The sequence below is a fragment of the Ornithodoros turicata genome, chromosome 2 (assembly GCF_037126465.1).
Source record: "Ornithodoros turicata isolate Travis chromosome 2, ASM3712646v1, whole genome shotgun sequence".
NCBI classification, from domain to species: domain Eukaryota; kingdom Metazoa; phylum Arthropoda; class Arachnida; order Ixodida; family Argasidae; genus Ornithodoros; species Ornithodoros turicata.
In genome coordinates, this window is record NC_088202.1 from 91,190,057 (window position 1) to 91,210,856 (window position 20,800).

At 47.7% G+C, this 20,800-nt stretch overlaps 1 protein-coding gene across 1 annotated transcript; it reads right to left on the minus strand.

The window, feature by feature from the left end:
• Positions 1-10,137: 10,137 nt before the first annotated feature.
• On the minus strand, positions 10,138-17,956 carry LOC135385771 (uncharacterized). Its single transcript, XM_064615282.1, has 2 exons — positions 12,011-17,956; positions 10,138-11,538 (listed from the first exon to the last, which is right to left on the minus strand). The coding sequence occupies exons 1-2, from the start codon at positions 17,903-17,905 to the stop codon at positions 10,195-10,197; spliced, it is 7,239 nt and encodes a 2,412-aa protein (XP_064471352.1). The 5' UTR covers positions 17,906-17,956; the 3' UTR covers positions 10,138-10,194.
• Positions 17,957-20,800: the final 2,844 nt, after the last annotated feature.

Sequence of the window (20,800 nt, forward strand, 5' to 3'; positions counted from 1 at the left end):
GCGTGTTTCGTCAAGATATAAGTGTTTTTCTGAACTAAATAATATATTTACCAAAGTAAGTCAATTGTTGCAATGTACCCCAAGTTCGGGGTAGAAGGCAACACGGTGTAAAGTACGTAGGGGTAAGAAATTCTTTTTCCATTCCAGAAATTCCATTTCTGTCGCCATTACGGGAACGAAGTGCCATGGCATACGGGCACGATGGCTTACGCGTACATAGCATCCCATGGCCTCAAATTATTCCGGCACGCTTCGGAGCATTCCAGTCATATTTATAGAACGTCAAAATTTACTTACATTACCAAAAACGAACCAGCACCAGAAACGCTGAGTGCAGTCTGTCTGACCTGTGCACTTGACACACGTACGGAGTGCGTTCTTGAGGGTGATCCTATAAGTCGTCCTATCCTATAAGATCCTGAAGGTGGCACAAATAATATAACAAAATCATTGATAACAAAACCGCACCTGTGACGACACGCTAATGGGTTGTATCGCAGCTGGGACTTAGACTAAGGGAATGACAAGGACGTCTCGCGCACGCGAAGGTTGACTTCCTTTGTATACTAGGAAGAGTGTCTGGGGACAGGCTAATCCGCTGTTTCCTTGTGGTTTAGGGATCGCCACTAATGTACTTGCTTTTAGTTATGACAATTGTGTTTACGGCTAAGTGTCTTTTAAGCAAGCTCTTCTGGAAGTACATTTTATTGGCTGCATGGATTTTGATGTTTCGAATCAGGGTATTGGGAAAGTGCAGTCATCAACTGTGATTCGTTGGAAACGTTTGGGCGGTACACTGATGTTTGTAAATAAAAGGGCCCGGACAAACAATGAGAGGGGGGACAGCGGAAGGCTACACCTGAGTTTGGGGAAGAGACAATCAGTCTCGACGTGAGGTAACGTGTACTATGTATATACTGTAATTAAATAGTTATTGTTGCTAGTATACCCTGGAGTGGTTTCTGCTCGCTCCGTGACGGACTCGCGTCATCCCATCACCACCACCCCTTCATGACAACTTCTTCCAGGGCGTCTTCGTTTCTTCAACGGTGGAAGCCAGGGCTGAAAGTTGACTCACGGGTGGTGAACTCAAGCGTGAGAAGGAAGATGCCTTTGTGGCTAATGGCCATTCAATATGGGTCAGAAGAAGAAGAACAGGCGGACGGGACTCGACAGCGATGGTTGAGCGTTACCTTTATTCATTCACCACCTCCTTCGATGTGGTAAGGTAAGGTAAACATTACTTCCAGCACCGTGTGTCGGAGATTTCCGGCGCACGTCAAAAGAACCCCTGGTGGTCCAAATTGTCCGCCGTCCTACCCTGCGGCACGTGCAACATGTCGCCACACTGCGCAGACAAACCTTACGTGGAACATCACGGTACCATTTCCATTACCATTCCGTCACCTCCATCATCACATTTTAGTGGCTTTCGCGCTTCGAGAGAAGCAGAATATCGTTGGAAGACGAGGATAGTCCTGGGAGGCCATCCACGAGCACAACCCCCGAAAATGTCGATGTGACAAGGGAACTTGCCACATCGACATTTTCGATGTGACAAGAAGACGATGTGACTTGTGCATGAGGATCGTAGAAGAACGATTCAGGACATTGCTGACATCGTCGATGTGTCATATGGCACAGTGCAATGAATCCTCACATCTGTTTTAGGCATGCGCCGCATTGTGCCGTGGATCCTGGCCACAGAACAGAAAGAGCATCGTGTTGAACTCTGTCGGGACCTTCGTGAGCAGGTTTTGAACAGCCCAGCATTCATGACGAGGGTCATCACTGGGAACAAGGTGGTGGTGGCAGTGGTAGTGCTGAAAGAGCTCGTCGTTGTCAGCCTCACAGAGGTGGGCAACGTCACGACTGACGCCCTGGGGCTGATGGCCCAGGACGCATATTCTCCAGGGCGTCAGTCGTGACGTTGCCCACATCTGTGAGGCCGACAACGGCGAGACCATTCACCATCATCATCACCACCACCACCAGGCAGACGGGATTCGACAGCGATGGTTGAGCGTTACCTTTATTCATTCACCACCTCCTTCGATGTGGTAAGGTGAGGTAAACATTGCTTCCAGCACCGTGTGTCGGAGACTTCCGGCGCACGTCAAAAGAACCCCTGGTGTTCCAAATTGTCCGCAGTCCTACCCTACGGCACGTGCAACATGTCGCCACGCTGCGCAGACGAACCCTACGTGTAACATCACGGTACCATTACCATTACGATTCCGTCACCTCCATCATCACATTATTCGTCAAGTTTGTCATAGTCATCTCATAGTCATAGCCTATAGCTAGTTCATTCAGTGGTCCTAGCCAATCTCCCTCGTGGCTAATGGCAATTCTCCATGGGAAGAAGTAGAAGAAGATTGTGGCCTGGCTTGCGACGGAGCGGCAGCATGAACCCTGGAAGCTGGTTTGTGACTTTGCACGGGCGCCTCCTTCCTGACGCTTGGGCTCCTGCTGCAACGTCTCCTTGGCTCCGTGTACTCAGTCCCGGATTTGGTCCACATACCTGTCCCTGCAGTGTCTGACTTAGCTCTCCCAAAGCACCATTCCAGCCTGGCACTCACGTCACTCCATTTACTAAACAATACAGTCTTTTATGTCCCGTACTGCCTCTGCCTCATACTGCGTCGACGTCGCTAAACACTAACCCCCGTATTCCCAACCAACCCTGAGGGCTCCCTATGTAAGCGTTGGCCCTGAGGGAGGAGAATTTCGTTTCTCAAAGCGCCCGTATCTGTAAGGGGCGCCCCAAGGGCACGCGCCAGCCAAGTGAGCTCGCGAGCTCCCTGTACGCTCCCTGAGGGACGCTCGCCTCGAAACAAACAGGGAGGATACGTGCATTTGTGGATCGCGTTGTGCGATTCAAGCGTTACCTTCACGATGTTATTGCCGTAGTGACGGTGCGACGAATTCGGGACTGGGAAAACCACCTTGAGCGGTACGACGAATATGAATTCAAAGAAAGATACTGCTTGTCGAAGTTGTGTGTGCATGAACACTACAGGCTATACTGAACATCAGGAGGGGCACGGGCAGTCCTGGCTTCCCTTGTCCGCCCATTCAGTGATTGTTACAATCTGGCCGTTTTAGTACGACACACACACACATAAGGAGACGATGATGAGATGGGTATAAATCACATCCGCAGTACCCGACAGTTGTACAACATCGGAACACAATATTGACACGAAGTTCGGAAGCCAAACGCAAGCAGAACAGGAGATACCAAAGTAGCAGATGACAGCCGCCGGAATCGGAAATGAAGCGCGGTCCTGCGCATGCGTTTCTGCCTCGTTCTACGAGGAATCGGGCCGAATCCCCTTCGAGCCTCCCGACGGCTAGCCCTTCGCTGAGGGCGTGCACGTTTACGTTCGAGAAATGCATGCTGCCCTGAGGGGATGTTCGCCCTCAAGGGACCCTTGTCTACTGGAGCCCTGAGGGCGAAGTTGCTGGTGGTTTGGGAATACAGCCCTAAGAGTCCTGTCGTCCTCCCCTACTGCAGGAACTGTGACCACGCCTTCACGTGTTTAGGTCTCCTCACAAGACTCGAGCCATTACAGCACTTTTAATAATTTTATTTACCATACCGATGCTGTTTAGTCATGCAGCGATTCGAAGCATGCGAAGGTACGTGCTGGTACCGTCTGTATGTACCAGCTTGAAGCACAAATGACAAATAAATTCAGCACTGAACGCTTTCGAGAAACTAAAGCTGATTTGTCCATTTGCAGAAAGGCGTGGAGGCACCTTAATTCTATAGTTCGTGTTTAGCTTTACGCGAATTCTATGCAAATTATTTCACCTAACGTGACAATCGCACAAAAAGTCGTCCCTCATTAATATGGACACTCTCGCCCCCTACCAAAATCGTCCATAAAGCGAATTGTTCATATTATCGAACACCAAGGAAATAACAAAAACATTGAAAAACATTATTGAAAAAAAAATCCCGAATTAGTGCCTGCTTGAAAGTATACTTCGTTGGTCACATTAGCAAAACGTCGGCACCACGTAGAGCCTTCTGCTCATTGTCCTCAAAGAGTCATCTGTAGCCCCACATGAGCCATAGCAGACGTGACCGTTGACTTTGCTTTGCCGATGTCGTTAACGACAGAGCCTGACAACTGGCCTTGACAGCTGTAACGCTGTTCTCGTAACTGTGAAACTGTTCTCGTGAGCTGCTGAGCGACTGCAGTATGTTTAACTAAAGGCACAACTCCTTACGCCAGGATCAGTCACATGTGGACGTGTTCGAAGCAGTCATGATGTCCTACAGGATTTTCCAGACTCTTCATGTCCACAGAAAACCCTTTTCCTCTTTTAGGCGGTTGCGAAGGCGAGGGCATAACTCCCTATCGGAACGCCCCACTTTCAAAAGTTCTCCCTTAGATTGTGAGGAGAGACTTGCCCTTCATACCGATACCATACGTAATAACGAGGTAAGAATACAACGGTCCACAGATGGTTTGTGCCGTGCTGGACCGTCCATTCTCCGAAAAGCGTGTGTGCATATTAACAAGAGGAAGGTCCTCACAAGAATCGTTTGGTCCTCACAAAAATCGTCCACAACTCGAGTTGTCCATATTAACAAGGCGCGACTGTATACCCTATGCTAGAAATGAATGCGCTTTGGAAAAAGCTAAATTAAAGTAAAATATAAAGCCAGCGCTCAATAAAACTACACACCACCGCAATATACTCTCTTTAATGCAAGCAAGCGCAATGGCAAAGGCCAGAAGGCGAGGAAACCGTTTCGACGTATTCCTGGCAGTGTTGTACCCGCTACAAAACTATGTAACGAAGTACCGCTTCCACGACCAAATAAATATAACGTAAATACTGTGCCACTATACTTATCCGCTACCGTACCCTTCTCTATATGCAACACCTTACCGTAGGCATCTGGTTGTCGAACGTGTCTAAAGAGGGTGCAGTATTTAAGTTCCCTCACATAGCTGGCATGCAGTATCAAATATACCACGACCTACAGCCAATATATGTTGTTTCACATTGATCTTGACCTTGAGGTGATGCGCATCTATGACATAATTTAATTCACTTCGCGCATGTGTGCATTTAATAATTTTCCCGTCAGAATGCTTGAAGCACAAGACAATTTCTCTGCAGTGAAAGTATTTTGTCCGAGATCCCAACCTCGAACTCTCCCGTCTGCTTCCTGTCGACGGATTGATCAATGTGATCAAGTGGCGCAACTGCCACCGAAGCGACCACTCATCCAATCATCAATAAGAGGCTACCATGCAGAGGTGAAAACATCAAACTAATAGCATAATGTTTGCTCACGTCAGGGCCCACGCCGTGCTGTTCGCATACTGCACCAAAGCTTATAGGTCTCACAGGAATTAGGAGTTACTCTCGTTGCCTTCCCTTCTTCCACCCACATGACGGTTCCCTTACAAAGTGTTTGACTATACGAAAATCTACGTTTAATACGCTTTTTCCGGGAGTATGAGTTCTTCACTAAGAGCCACCCCTGTGAGATCACCTCCATAATGAAACATTTAGAGAGAGAAAAATATCAAACACGTCAAACGCTGTCAACAACCAATTACTTTGACGTTAATCGCCTGTCTACCGCCACCAAGCTCGTATGTGCAGGGAGCATTAATAAGCATGTTAGTGTACAGTGGTTCCCGCATAATATTATTATTTATGCATTTTGTGTAGCTTATATACCCATAGAGTAACGCATGAAATACGAGAAAATAACTAGACCGTGTTCGGGAACACGTGTAGGCTTAGGTAATTCTATCTCGCCAGAAATGCTTCACCTGAGGCACAACACCTTAAAGCAAGGTCGGCGGTACGCTTGGAGTGCCATGAATATATGATGGCGATATCTCATTCTGTTTCTGATATATTTTCGTGTTTCTATTCCAAAACACACGACGCGTTGTTTATCTGCTCCGTACGATAAAGTGACCAGTGTCGGCAAGTTCAGGCGCAGCTGCGTGCCCGGGGACGGCTGGGCGGCGGGCGTGTTGCTTCCAACAAGCTGCGTCAGTAACGTACAGAGGGATTCCATCTACCGAAGCAAGTCCTCAGCCACTGGCACAGGCTCGTCCTCGTCACTGTTAGGGTCGTGCTTCTTCCTGGGGGGCATCTCCGGTAGAAGAACGTGCGTTGTAACGCAGACAGCGGCAGAACGAAGCGAAAAACAAAACAAAAAGGAAAAAACACACAATAGCTACCGCTATGGTGTGCCCTCCAGGGGTACGTACGACGGATCGAAAACACCACTGTTGGCGCCAATTTTGTGGTAACCGCGGCCCATACAAAAATACCAATACTTTTTTCAAGCTCGTATTATAGTATGTAACACATAATACAAAAAGCGTTACAGTAATACTATTATAACACTTTGTATTATCAAATAATACATGCCCACCCCTGGTTTCGGGTGGTCGTCTCGCGGGCGTTTCTTCGCCGCGCGTACAAGGCCACGTTGTGCACGCGACGTTTTGACGCTGGGAATACGTCCCATGCGTTTCGGCCTTTACTTGATGCATTTGGAGCAGATTATGACTTCCTGTTAGGGCCCGTACCGACATGCGGTACACATGTGCGGAAACCGCCTGTGGACTGCCGCTGGGCGGCGAGGGCCCGAACCCACATGCGGTACACATGTGCTGAAACCGCCTGCGGGCTGCCGCTGGGCGGCAAGAAAGAGTGCTTTCCGCTCAGCAGCCGCTATCGGCAGCGGTTTCCGAGGCTCTCAAGATATCGACGCTGTCAAAACGCGTGAAAACCGGATTGGCAACAGGCTGCCGCGAAAGAGGTGCGCCTAGCACGAAATCGCGAAAGAAAGCAGCGTGCCCGTCAGAACCCCGCAGTTCTTGCCTCCGAAGCCGAGGCAAAGAGACTTCGACGTCGGGACGGGACCCCACGGTTCGAGCCGACAAAGCCGGGTCAGACCAAAGTCAAGACCCCATGGGTCGTCAAAGACCCCACGGGTCGTCAAAGGTCGTCTAAAGCCGAAGGAGCCACGAAGACATTTGACAAGCAGCTTCGGAACCACCGATTTGGCTGCAGTTGTTCTTCTCGTGTATAGACCTGGTGTTTCAGAATGTGAACGTTGTGCGGGACATTTCCCATATGGCGACCCATTTCATGGATCACAAAGCCATCATCGGGACTTTGAAATAGTGTGATCTTATGAATGAACCATTTGAACCATTTGTATTATAAGAACGTACATTGATTCACACACAGCTGACGCTGAAGATCGCGTTACAGTTGCGTAACCGTACCACCACTTTTTTTTTTTGTATCAGGCGAGGTTGGGCGTGACAAAAATTGGAAGCTGGTTTTCTGTACCCACTGTTAGCATATCTTCAATTGAAGTTTATTCGCACGCGTACCTGGATTATACGTTGCAGTGTTTCTCTATGAGCCCAACTTTACGTGCTCGACGACAGGCGGTTTGTATCACAAAATTCCAAAGGACATTGAATGAGAACGAAAATAGAGAGTTTTAGTACATCGTACGCTATTACCCTTGCGTACGTAAGGGATGGGGTGGTGGTTCTGTGCAATGCGTGGAGCTCTCTTTATGTTTTGGGCGTGCGCAAAATCACCAGCGCTATCCCTTACCTACGCAAAGGCGATAGCGTGCGATGCAATAAAGCTCTCTATTGAACCCAACGTTATGTGCGTTCTCAATAGATGGCGCATTGAGGCCCAATAGTGTTGCTGGATAACGCAGCCCGCAACGCCCCTTTGGCGGAGCACTTTGAAATTCAATTTCTACAACATAGACCTCTCCCTGGTTACAAACAAAAAATGACGTCACATGGTATACAACAGCGCCGCAAACTTCGTAGACTGGAACTAGTATAGAAAAAAAATCAGTAAGTCACAAGAAATCAATTCAATTCAATTTATGGACACCCAACAATCCATGTAGAGGGCGTTACATGGGTAGAGTGGGGTATAACAGGCGAAAGAAACAACAATATAGCTAACCAAGAACAAGAGAAACAAGAAGCAAAAACACAGGATAGAAGATGATTGTTGATATTGTGAGTTACTTTTGGATGAGTCATGTAGTAATAGCTTCTATGGAATCGCGGAAGTTGGAAGGGTCGGTAATAGTAGCGACATTAGGTGGTTCTCGCGTTCCGTTTTTTCATTAGGTGGAAGGTTATTCCATTCAATGATTGTTTTGGGAAAAAATGAATTGGCGAAAGAAGACTTGTTCCATTATGACGAGCTACCTTGGATTCGTGATTTGTTGTTTTACAGATGAGATACTAGCGTATGGCAAATAATTGTTAGTGATGAATCTGGCAGCACGGCTTTCGATGGCTTCAAGTTGATGGGTAAGAACGGTCGTTGGGGGTCCCACGCAGCTGAAGCGTATTCCGACTGGGGGCGGACAAATGTTAGGTAAGCTGATGGCGTTTTAAATACCCTTGGCTTTCCTTGCTATGTAATCTACATGTGTTGACCATGAGAGGTTATGATTGAGGTGAACGCCGAGATATTTGTATGACGTGGGGGATGGTATGACCGTTCCCCCTAAAGTGTACGAATAAGTCTAATACTAGTCGGTTTCTGCAAAATGGTACGTGGCAGCACTTGTCGGTATTAAGTGACATTTGCCACTTACTACACCAATTTTTGATTAACGTAAGATCGTTCTGAAGGAATAGAAGTTGGTCTTCTGGGGAGGAAACTCGGCGGTATAATTCGTAGTTGTCCGCGAGAACACGCGTGGACGACTGAATACCCTGAGGCAGATCATTAATGAATAACAGAAATAGTTGGGGACCGAGTGCTGTACCCTCTGGAAAACAGGACGTTACGGGATGGTACTCTGGGCAGACTCCGTTAGCAAACACAGACTGGGACCGTGAGTTTAGGAAGGCGGAGATCCATGCTAATGACACAGAGTCAATGTTCAGGTGTCAGTTTGGATATTAGTCTACCGTGTGGAAGGCGATCGAATGCCCGGGAGAAGTCGGTAAATGTTATGTCTGTTAAGAAACGCTTATATCGAGGTTAGCACGGATGTCATGGGTGAAGGACAGAGTTGCGTCTCACATGAAAGGTGCTTGCGAAAGCCCTGTTGGCATGGGGAAATATATGGAATTGACGTCAAGAATGGTCATTATATTAGAGAAAGTAATGTGTTCCATAATTTTCGAGGGAATGCTTGTTAGTGATATGGGACGGTAATTGCCAGCGGTGTGCTTATCACCTTTCTTATGTATTGGAATGACTTTGCTGAAGCGCCAATCCTCTGGCCTGGAAGATAGCAGCGAGATAAGATGCCGGAATGCGGACCATGGTGCTTGGGAAGAAATAACGATGCCCAAAGGTGGTACATATTTCTCGACAAAGTTAGAGAGTAGCGGTTTAAAAGAAAGCCAGCTTTCATCCGCGGAATGAGACGATAAGTTTGATAAAAATGACCCAGGTGACGATGAGAGGGCATGATTTATGGCAGTGCTCTGTCGTATAACTTGGCCGTTTTGATTGTGTGATTTTTCGTAATATATCTACATAAACTGAAGTGAGTAACGATATGGTCACTTATGGGCCTGGCATATATGTGAAATAATCAAGTATATCGGGAGCGGATGACAAAACAAGATCTAGTATGTTTGTGGTATTCTCAGTTACACGTGTGGACGTAGGCACCATTTGGTGAAGGTGAAAATCTAAGCACAGATTGAGAAAACCTCTAGCAATGGTAGAACAGCCGGGTAGTACAGTGTACATACCATGTGGTATTGTTCGTATTGGTGGTGGTGGTATTGTTCGTATGTTCGAACAATGTAATGACAAGGACAGCTCGGGACAAAGGTTTACGGACCATCGGGGTGTCGCATTTCTCCATTGGAGTGACACCCCAGCCATTAAATCCGCACTAACCGTTAGCGAACACATATACTGAGGGATGGATAGGATAGCCGGTCACCCGTTTCTTATTCGATCTCTTCCTGATACTATCAGAAGGACGCTCGGATGAAGAAATACGTCAGTGCTGTGTTCCTAAACTTTTGCCCCATGCTGTACTACAAAAGTACTACTCGTGAAGTCCTTTTCAGTTCATATAAAGTTTAATTACATTGTCTTATCGTTTCACTAAACTGTAGTAAGGTAATACGTAAGTAGTATCCTGTATACAAATAGACAATATGGGCAGAGCTAATGAATAATTCGGGGTGGAATTATTGGAGATGGTGATTGTGTTTTAAGGGTAGCGCAACGGCTGAAGGCGGGTGCTACCATGAAATCGTGCTGGGTACAGTTAAACGCGAGCGCGAACTGAGGTAGATGTCGTAGTGGCAGGTTGACCCTCTGCTGGGGAGGCACCCGGCGATGTTGGAAGAACTCGTGGTGTCGGTAGGCGGCATCTGCGTACTCGCAGTTGTCAAGAGCATAGTAGATGAAAAATAACTGATCCGAGGTCACGCTCTGTAATGTTATAAGCCGAAAGTCTAAATGCCAAATTCGTCGCACATGAACCAGTTTTTGGAAGGCTAGGAAGGCAAGGTGGACAGCAAGCCCTTGTTCCATAAGCGAGTAACGTATCCAAGACGCGTTAATATTCTGCTGGCCTCGGTTAGCATCGAAGTCTCGCTCGAAACAAGTGACAACTTCGTCTAATTTAAGTAGAGCGTCGTCAGTGAAATGCAGTGGTGTCTCCTTCTCATAAATTGTTCCCCCGTACAGGATCTTGATTAGGGCTACGTAGAGACGGACGGCAACGCGAGACAGGTGAAAGGCAAATATGGTTCCTTTAGTGGGAACAGATGCATTGAGGAGTGCTTGCGGTATGTAAAATGTCTGTTGCGATTCTTGGTATTTTGCAACAATATCCAGGAGCCAACCCATAGAAAATCTCGTCTGCACGTTGTTACCGAAGGCCTTTTGAAGCATTTCGTTGCGACGTCGGACAGATGTCTCGAAGTAGCCAATTAGCGGTGTCTGCGTGCTGTCGAAGTGTGCCGACGTGCAAGAGTCGCTTTCTTGCACAGCCCAATAGGGGAAAAAGCGGGCAAGGAAGTGATGTTTCATCTTGTAACGCACCAAGAGTGCAGTGAGATCGTCCATCCACTCAACCTGCCGCACGTAGGAAATGAATATGCTTTCCAGTTGGGACAACCAGTTGCGTGCTCCCGTGTCTTCACGGGACTTGACACGGCGCACTGCGTAGGACCTGACGAAGCAAACTGGGAGAACGATCTCGATTGCACGAAGGCACAGCGTGGTCACGTTGGGCTCTTGAGTACGACCGAGAACTTCCACGGAGTACAGCTCCCTGAGCCTGGTCAGCTTTTCAGGTAGGAATGGCGCAAGTCGAAGGAGACAACGAAATCCAAGGTAGTTTAAGGTAGTCCGCGGTGGCAAAGCATTGACGGCTTCATCCACACCAAGACGAACATACGTCGGGTGATGAAGCAGCAGGGAATTGTTTAAGCCAAAAGTGTTCACATTTACAAACACTGTGCTGAGAAAATGCTGCACTCCGGCGCTCAGGTCATGAACCTGAAGAAAGAATAAAGAACATGATTAGTTTATTGCTTTAGTTTAATTTAGGTCGCTTGATTTGGGGGTTTATGGCGCATGAGTGAAGATGACTATATGCGGAGCCATCGGCGATGTGTTTTACGCGGGTACGCGGCTGGTACCTGTGAACAAGCAGTTACGCAGGAGCTGGTGCGTGTGTTGATTGTTGGCTATATAATCATCGCTGTTTCCTGCTTGATGTGTGTGTACGTTCAGTAGCCCAATGTGATTCCGTGACTCACGCAGCCTTAACATAAAACAAGGGCGATATCCAATAGAAGAACAGTCCTCGGTTCGAAATATCGGTAGATCGCGACATATTTTTATTGGTCTGTACGTTGAACCGCTGCGGTTTCCACTTGTCGGCAGTGTTGCGATGTTACTTAGTCGTACGTTCGTGAGCGACACAATCTATCATTAATCATCTCTGTAGAACGATAAACCAACGTACCTGAGACATTTCCATGTCTTGACCAGGCTCTGTGCGGTCTGTTCCCAGTCCAAATTTTTGCACAATGGTGGTGAATGTGATCATTACTTCGTTCACCACTACATCCTGCGCTGTAGTGTCTGCCAGAAATTCTGCCGCGGTTTCCTTGATGGCTTCACGGAACAAGGTACTAACCTCTATGTAAGATGAATCACCAGGGAAATAGATAGGTCGAGGCTGACCTAGGTCCACTATGAGCTGGTTTAGGTGCCTGGGATCTTTTGCGACGGAGACGCAAAGCAAAGCATCGATATTTAAGTCACGCGAAATTTCGCCTGCGAAGCGCCAAACATCGTCCACTTTTGACGTTCGTGACTGGTCTGTCAGAGGCCACTCGTTGATTTTCCATGTTCGGAACATTTGGCGCGCAGAATTTACGGCAGCCGCTCCGGCTCGAGTGCGGTCTTTGCAGGCTTCATAGAGTTGTCGCGCGGGAGCGACGTCTGCATGTTGACCATCAATGATGTAACTCAAAGCAGCTTCCTCTATTTGAGACTGAAGCTCAGTGTCTCGCGATATAGCTGTGCCAGATCCCAGTGGAATAGCGCCGGCGACGCTATTCACCCAGCCGTCGCAGACGTAGTCGTAGAAGTTGTCACAAGGAGAGGACCTTGAGGTTTGTAAAAGAGATTCCAAATATAGTCCTTCCTGTCTGCAAAATTCGGTACTGCAGTAAAATATGCCTGTCGTCGCACTAGGGGGCGTTGGGGTGGACATTTGCGGGGTGGACATTTGCGGGGTGGACGGTGTTCCTACTCCTGACGCTGAGCCTGTAGCGTTGGTGTATGCGTTAGCTGTAGATAGGCTGCTGGCAGATGGTGTTTGAATGCTTTCTTCAGTCACAGACGCAGTGGGTTCGGTGGACAATTTCGGAGTAGTTCTCTCAGCGCCTTCCCTGTGGCTAGAAGTAGTAAAGAGCAAGGTGAAAAGTATCCATGCAATGCAGATCAGAGCCCCAACAAGGACTAACCGACTTTCCGGGTATAGATGTATCGTAGATTCAGCGTAATCCTGTATCGCTTTCTCAGCTTCGCTCTCGGAGTCAGACGGCGGAATAAGCTTTTCTTCTTCCACTGGCTTCGCTACAGGCGCTGCTTCTGGTGCTCCAGTCTCTGGACTAATATCTACTTCAGGGGGTGGCAGGATTGGCAACACAATCGGCGGAAGAATCGGCGGCAAAATCGGCGACAAACTTTTGTGTTCGGTGGCAATAGCAACTGCTGGCGGCTCCTGTGGAACAGTACTCTCAATTACAGGGATTATTTGTTTGCTTTCCACACTCGCTGTAGAGCCCTGGGACACGCTTGGAGTGCTCTCAACCGGATGGATTCCCTCCAAATCATTGGTGTCAAGGGACGAACGTAGTAATCTTGTTTCCTCAGCGACGGCGTCATCTCCCTCAATTGACGAATGAAGCAGGGTTGTACTTACTGTTACGTCTCTTGCGTCTCGTGCGACAGACGCTACTAGTGAATGCGATGGCTCGGAGGCTGAAAATGCATCCTCAGAGTAAAATGGCAGTGCATCTCTCATGTCCGATGCCACAGAGCGCGTTCGTGACTCCAAAGGCTCAGGAGGCTCAAATGTATCTGCCGTGTAAAATGCCTGTCCACTGTCAGGGACTTGCTGCGATACAGTTGTGTCGTCCAAATCCGCCACTACAGGTTCCATCAATTCGTCTTTGGGAAACGCTCCCTGTGTAAACGTCTGATCGTGCGAATCATCCTCAATCTCATTTTCTTGGTACCCTTGCGTATCCTCGCCCTCTTGTTGGATTTCTTCAACTGCATTACTCTGCGTGCTTGCCGGGCGTACAGATGACTGGCTTTTCATGGGATGGTAGTTTGGAACTTGCGAATATCCGTACATGGGTACACTTCCCTGCGTGGGGGCGTATCCGCAAAAAGGAGGGTATCTATACCTGGGCAGGTATCCTTGCATGGAGGCAGTGCTCTGCACTGGTAGATAGCCTTGCATAAGAGAAACGTTCTGCGTCTGGGGACCGAATCGCGTAGGAGGATAGTTCTGCAGCGGTTGATATTCTTCGACAAATTCGTTCATTAGCCTGTCTTCTGTATCGTCCCCATCTTGTGCCACTAATAGTCTTGCCCTGCGTGGCCTATTCTCAGTTGCTAATTCTTGTCTTCCCCGTGGAACCCAGGATAATTTAACTACTGGTGGCATTGCTAACATTTCCTCCATTGATGACGCACTCGTATTTCCAACAGATTGCGTTCTTCTCAGCTGTGGTACGAACCTATCATTCACCGCTGGCAGTATAGCCATTGAAGACGTTCTCCGAGGTAGGAAACGTCGCGTCGGGATTTCTGTATCTCGCTCGGCTGGCCTCGGCGGGAGCGACAGACTTCGCGGCGAAGGTATAATTGGCGTCTTGTATTCCATATGCGGTATCTGCATGCATTTTTTCAGCCGGCATAGTGCAGGCGTCCTTTCCTCGGTGTAAGGAGAATCAAAGTATTCTTCACCTGGTGCGAGTGATATCCACTCTGGCGAGGGAGACGCTGGCGCAAAGCTGTACGTGTGATCCTTAGACCAAGCAAAGTCTCGCAGGACGCTACTCTTCTTACGACGAGTTGTGGTGCATCGTTCGTATTCGTCTAACGTTGTCCAGGAAAACTCATGTGACGGCGTAGCAACGAATCCGTCGGCAAAAGAATAGCCCATATCTCTCATATCTGCCGGCGATGGCGTTAAGCATGGAGGTCGATAAAGGGGTGACACAGCTGTTGAACCCTCAGCCGTTCGATCACTATACTGCTCTCTTTCACTCCATGGTGACGCAGGGTCCACGTACCACTCGCCATTTAGTGGCGGAGGGTACACAGGAGACAGTGCATAACGCTCATCACTCGTACTTGATGCTTGAGCGGTCTGTTCTTCAAGGTATTCGTTTTCGTATTCCTCCTGATCGTAGACATCACGAGGGTATGACTGACGCGGATACTCGTACCCTCGTGGAGCACTAAAATCGGCACCTACAAAATCTGCAGCAGTTTTCCTCGATATGAACGCACGGGATCGCTCAGGAGAAGGCATGCCTTTTCTTTTTTTACTTGCTGTTGGTACACTGAGTGGGCGCTGTTCAAGGCTTCCTTCCACTTGCTTGGAATAACTACGCGGTGCCGTGCGGTAGTTAGTAGTACGTGGGTAGCTGGAGCCAGTTGGTTTTCCAGAATTTGCTAGTGTAGTTTCCCTCTGTCTGCGAGCACGAACTGACGGATTCGTATCTGAGGACCTGGTTCTCCCACTCTTCGACTTACTTTTCTTTCGCTTCTTGTCTTGCATTTTGAGATCCATCTTTTTAGTTTTATGTTTTTGTTCATCTGCCCCCCGTGGGTACGTCCCCTGTCTACTTTGTTTTTTATCGACTTTTCGCTTGTTCGGATATTTTGGGGCAGTACTTGAAGTGGACTGCGTTGAGCTGGTGCGACTGGAGTCTCCACTCTCTTCAATGTCTCGCCTAGTATCGTATTCCTCATTGAACTTTTCACTCTCCGCAAGAAGCGCCGAAATTTCCATTGCAATGGACTTCCTGCTTGGTTGACCCGCTTTCCGATCTCTGTCATATAGCATCTCAAGTTCACGTTCGTCGAGAGACAGCCTTTCTTGTCGTCCTGTTGACGTCTTGTCACTAGTGGGCTTTGCTTTCGCGACTTTCTTACCATTTGGAACTAACTGGTTGCGCCCTGTCTTCTTAGCGCAACAGCTGGAGCTGGTCAGTTTCCTGCATACAGATGGGAAACACGACGATCTCCCACCTATGTCTTCGCTTTCTGTCGAATGTTCGAAACTTTCTTGTTGGCTTTCGGGCGTTGTTATGGCAACTCGTTTAGCTTCATGTGGAGCAGAGTTTTTTCCTTGCGAAGTTGAGGCTACAGTCTGCGGAGGTGAAGGCTCTGACTGAAGTGTGGAGGTACCGGAAAGTGCCTGCAGAGTTCGGTTCCTGCCCATTCGCTGGCCTAATTGGTACATCGTACCAGGTGCAGAGAAGCCCGAGGGCGTTTTTGCAGGAGCATGCACTTTCGGTTGAGTACCAATAGACTGAGGGTGATCACCTCTCTGATGACAGGGCCGAACCTTATGAATGCTAGGAATGGTTGTAAAACGTCGGGTGTGTTCAGAGATTGGTTCACGTTTTGAGATATGGTTCAGCCTGGCTCTGGTTGCTGCAGTGGGCCTTCGTGAAGGTAAGTATGGTTCATTGATAAGAGTATAGGTAGGGGACGCTCGTACATAGAACGAAAATTGTTTGTCAAGCGCGGCCGCTTCTAAACGCAACTGAGCTGTCGACCATGATATTTGTTTAACTTTTTCGGGGAGAACAGGATGAGATCTAGTTTGGCGTGCCACTGGTGTTGACCACGAGAATACACACGTCGAATATGCTTTCGTGGATAGTTCAGGATACGATAGCGTTCGTTCCACTGGCGTTGTCTGCCCCAGAGTTTGCCACTGAAAGAGGCGTACAGAGGAAGGTGCTGCAGATGCTTCGTCGTAGGTGATATCCGGTGATACAACCGCTGTATTCATTGACACAGGTGCTACGACAGGAAGCGGCGTTTCCTTTAACGTCGAATGTATTACTGGTACCGTAAGACGTTCAATATCTGACATTCTTATGAGTTGTTCGGGAAAAGCCTGGGGCGCCTCAGGAGGAACTGGAGGACCGGTGAAAACATGAGTACCTTCGGGAGAACGCGTGAGAAATGTAGTGCGCGGCGCAGTTTCTGTAGCAGCAGCAATGTCATCGTAGCATTTTATCATTGTTTTCACGTCGTCAGCACCGGTATCTACGGTAGCTTGTAGATCCTGGTATAGCCTCAATTGGACAGCCTTCTTGCAGCACTCTCCACAGCACTTTGTGCACCGACATACATCGCATTTCGTACGGCCTGTAGTAGTTGGTTTCCTTGGGTCAGGATCCATCCTGGGTTGCATGCTAGCCACTGCAGCATGAAGTTGCCTTCCGGTATCAGTAATCTGCATAAGTGCGTAGGTAGACCTCTGTGTCGTCGATAGCCATTTTTGTGGCGACAACTCGGCCGGTTTTATGAACGGTCTACCCCAACTCTGTGCTCGTACCTCCTTCCTAGGTCGGGGGATTCTTTGCATGATTTTTTCAAGATCTCTCCAATCATTGCTGTATTCACGAAGTTTCTTGTCCTTCGACGTAGCAGCTCTTCTGTCACCTGCTGCGGATCTGCCTTCATCATTAAACGACAGGTACGTCAGCTGTTGCTCGTGAGGCTGTTTGGAAAGAGTGTTAACTTTTACCCGGTGATGCCTGCGGTTCTGTATGCACTTCCGGCTCACAATGCTAGTGTCACCTACAGCTGACTCCTTCCATTCACTTAAATGTTTTTGCTCCCTTTTGGGGCGGCCGATCCAATTCTCGTTATGAACACTTTGTCTTGAATCTTTGCTTGGCCTTCCTTTGCGCTGCTTAAGCCTGTCGTAGCACGTGCCGTTTTTACTTTCCTTTCGAGATATCGCTGACGTACCTTTCTTCTCTAAACGGGACTCTGTGGGTACCATGTCTTTATAGAGGGTACCGGTTGGCGAAACTTGACCTCCATTACCTCGAGGTAACTTGTCGCGATCAGTTGTTCCTTGATCCAGGGATCCTGGTCGCAACCTCGACGGTAGACGGTCCTCTGGGACGCATAGCGCTGGCTCTCTGTCCGTGTTCAGAACATATGCATCATCGCCATCAGGGTCATGATACGCAGAACGTTCAGTATGCGCTGCCTCGTGAGGTGAAATAAGTTGATCACCCAATCTGTCCCTGTCTTGCGTGTTTGGAACTCTTCCAAGTAACTTCTTCAGCGTTCTCATTTTCTTTTAACTTGAGGGTGCATAGAGTGGAACCGAAGTACCGCGGCTGTAGTCCACTACAATCGAATGAAAAACGAAATCAATCCGCTCGCGCCCAAGCTTAGCCTCTTCTTCCTCAGTTTCGTCTGTGGGCTGTACTTTAGCAGTGCAACTGCTCCAGAGGGCGGTGAGTTAGATCAGAATATAGGCTAGATCAAGTTCGGTATCTCTGAGGCCGTGGGGAGGGGTGTCGGAGGCGTAGGTAAGCGAATTCAATTAAGATGGCTTTCACGTAATGCACATTACTCACTATCATTCATCATCACATCACGGAAAATCATGAGATGTTGCGTGATAGTCTATGATGTGATGTTGAGCGAATGACTGTGGCTTGACATGATGTTAAATTATGGGCTATGGTCAGTTGTCAATAATAATGATTGGGAGATGATGTACAGGGTGGGTGCTCTAAAAGGTTAGTCACATTTTTGTGCAAGACCTGGTGCCTCCTTGACGCTATACCTCGGCTTGCGCCCGAAAAATTCAAGATCGCTCAAGCTGTGTTCCGAGACATGTTTGAACATTGCTATACACTCTTAAACCCGTACCTTTTATTGTAACTTTTAGAAACATGTAACTTCTATATAGACGTAGATTTCGAGATTTCTTATAGGTTACACCACTGTAACGTATATTTAGAGGTTAAAAGCGACCAAAGTCATGTCTTTACAACACGAATAGAGGTTACATCTCGGAAAAAACAAAAACAGCTTGTTGTAACTTATAAATGTACCCTCTACTCCGACACTGTAACTTCTAAGCGAAATCTCCAACGATAATTTCTTTGTTAGTTTCTTATCGTTTGTTTTCCTTCTGTTTTTCAGCATAATGCCGCGTTTCAGCCTCCCATTCGAGACGACAGTTGCGAATCTACGCTGTTATTTTTTTATCTGTTTCAGCGTCATCTATACGTCGACTACATGTTATCAATGCTGTATGAACACAGATTATAAGTTCGCAGTCTGGAATACTGATAGTATGTTTCTTTCTAAAGGGCGGAAAACCATTGTCAATGCCGCCACCAACAAGATTTCCGATTTCGCTGCGTAGCCGAGCCTTGTCTAGGTCTATCCACACTGAGAGCGGTTTCCTTGAAACGCTTAACGCTCGTCGTCCGTCCGTTAACAAGTGTAATCTGTTTTAATCAGTGGTTTTCCTCGCGTTTATCATAGTATCGTCAGGAACAACGGAAAAGCTAGATGTCGCTAGCAAACAAGGATATTCTCGGTGTTCTCAGGGGAAAGTGTAGTGAGTGCGAAGATTGCAAAGAATATATAACCGAAAACGAACGTCACCACCGCAGCCCTAATTCACACACTTCGTACACTGGGTAAGTGTGCATTTTGTGCTAGGTACGTGCGTTATTTTGATAGCAAGAGCTCTTAGCGCATGTTTGTTGTGATTATGGCAAGCGTTTTGCGGTCCTGCATATGAACGCCACTTACGCTTGCTACTTTTCTGCTCTTACTTGGTCGCCAAGTCAATACACCGGCGTGCATTTTGCGAGCTGCGGATATATGCATCGAGATATATAATTCGCAGCTTCCTACTTGTTGTATTCTTACGATATTCTAAGACTCAATCGCGGAGTGAACGCCTTCCCGCATTTATGCTGCTTTGTACCTTGTGCTTTGTACGGATTTGAATGGTTCAGTAACTCTCATTGTCCAAACTTTTGTTCCCAGGATCCCACATGCAGGTTCACACACCGTCACCAGCGCAATGCAGTACCTCACAAACTCGTCCCAGAGGGCCTCCAACGCTGATAACGCAGTAATGTAGTGTCTCCTGCGTTACTGTACACTCATATTCCTCAAGGTTGTGTGGGTTTTATGTAATACTGTATTGCCATTTGCGCTCGCCTCTGCAACACGAATGTGGAATACATTTTGTTCTGCTGCAATTCTCCATTTCGTTGGGTCTGTTCAGCTTAGCAAACATAGGTCAGTTGTTTTGACTCGCTGGCTTCCTCGCACTTTTATGCATTGCTTCTCACTTAGAAGATAGTTCTTTTTTCCACATACATGGTAAAGCGACCATGGTTTCTCCTCACATCAGAATCGCACTTCTGCACAATGTGTCACCTCTCGACAGACTTCTGTTTTTGTAACATATGTTCAAGATCTCCTTTTCTGCTGGTTCATTTTGGTACCTTGGTGTGTTCTGTAAATGTCTGTCCATATCCCACGCACAGGGTGTTTGTTTTTATTCGCATCACATCAGCGCTCATTTGACAGGTGGGTTATGTTAATTTTCGCAAATTAACCCATCCGTAGTTACAAACATTTCCGACATTTCCTGACGCATGTGTTTGTAACTACGGATCGATTAATTAGCAAAAATTCACATAACCCACCTGCCAAATGAGCGCTACTCTGCTGCGAATAAAAATGAACATCCTGTATAAAAAGCCGCACGTTGGCGTAACCTTTACGGGCAGGTGCTGGATTGAAGGCCGTAACCTCTAATTAGTGGATTTCCTTGTAACTTTTATAAAAGGTACTGCTCAGAGGGTACCTGGTAGCTTCTGAAATAAATGGTAAAATATTGCGATTTTTTACCCTTTACTAAAGGGTACCGAGTTAAGAGTGTAACGAGACCGTCTCAAAGTGACTGGGCCTTGCCTTTACACATGGTCCCTAAGAAAACGGGTGATTGGAGACCTTGTGGGGACTACAAGGCACTCAATGTGGTCACCAAGCCGGATCGATATCCATTACCGAATATTCAGGATCTCACCATGAATTTGGCTGGTGCTCGTCTATTCAGTAACATAGACCTGGTGAAAGCGTACCACCAAGTTCCGATGGCTGCCGAAGACGTTCCCAAGACTGCCATCACGACGCCTTTCGGGCT

Coding starts and splice junctions, on each gene's coding strand:
- LOC135385771 (XM_064615282.1), bottom strand. CDS start 17,905: ATGAGAACGCTGAAGAAGTTACTTGGAAGAGTTCCAAACACGCAAGAC. Junction 11,539..12,010: donor AAGACATGGAAATGTCTCAG/GTACGTTGGTTT, acceptor TTCTTTCTTCAG/GTTCATGACCTGAGCGCCGG.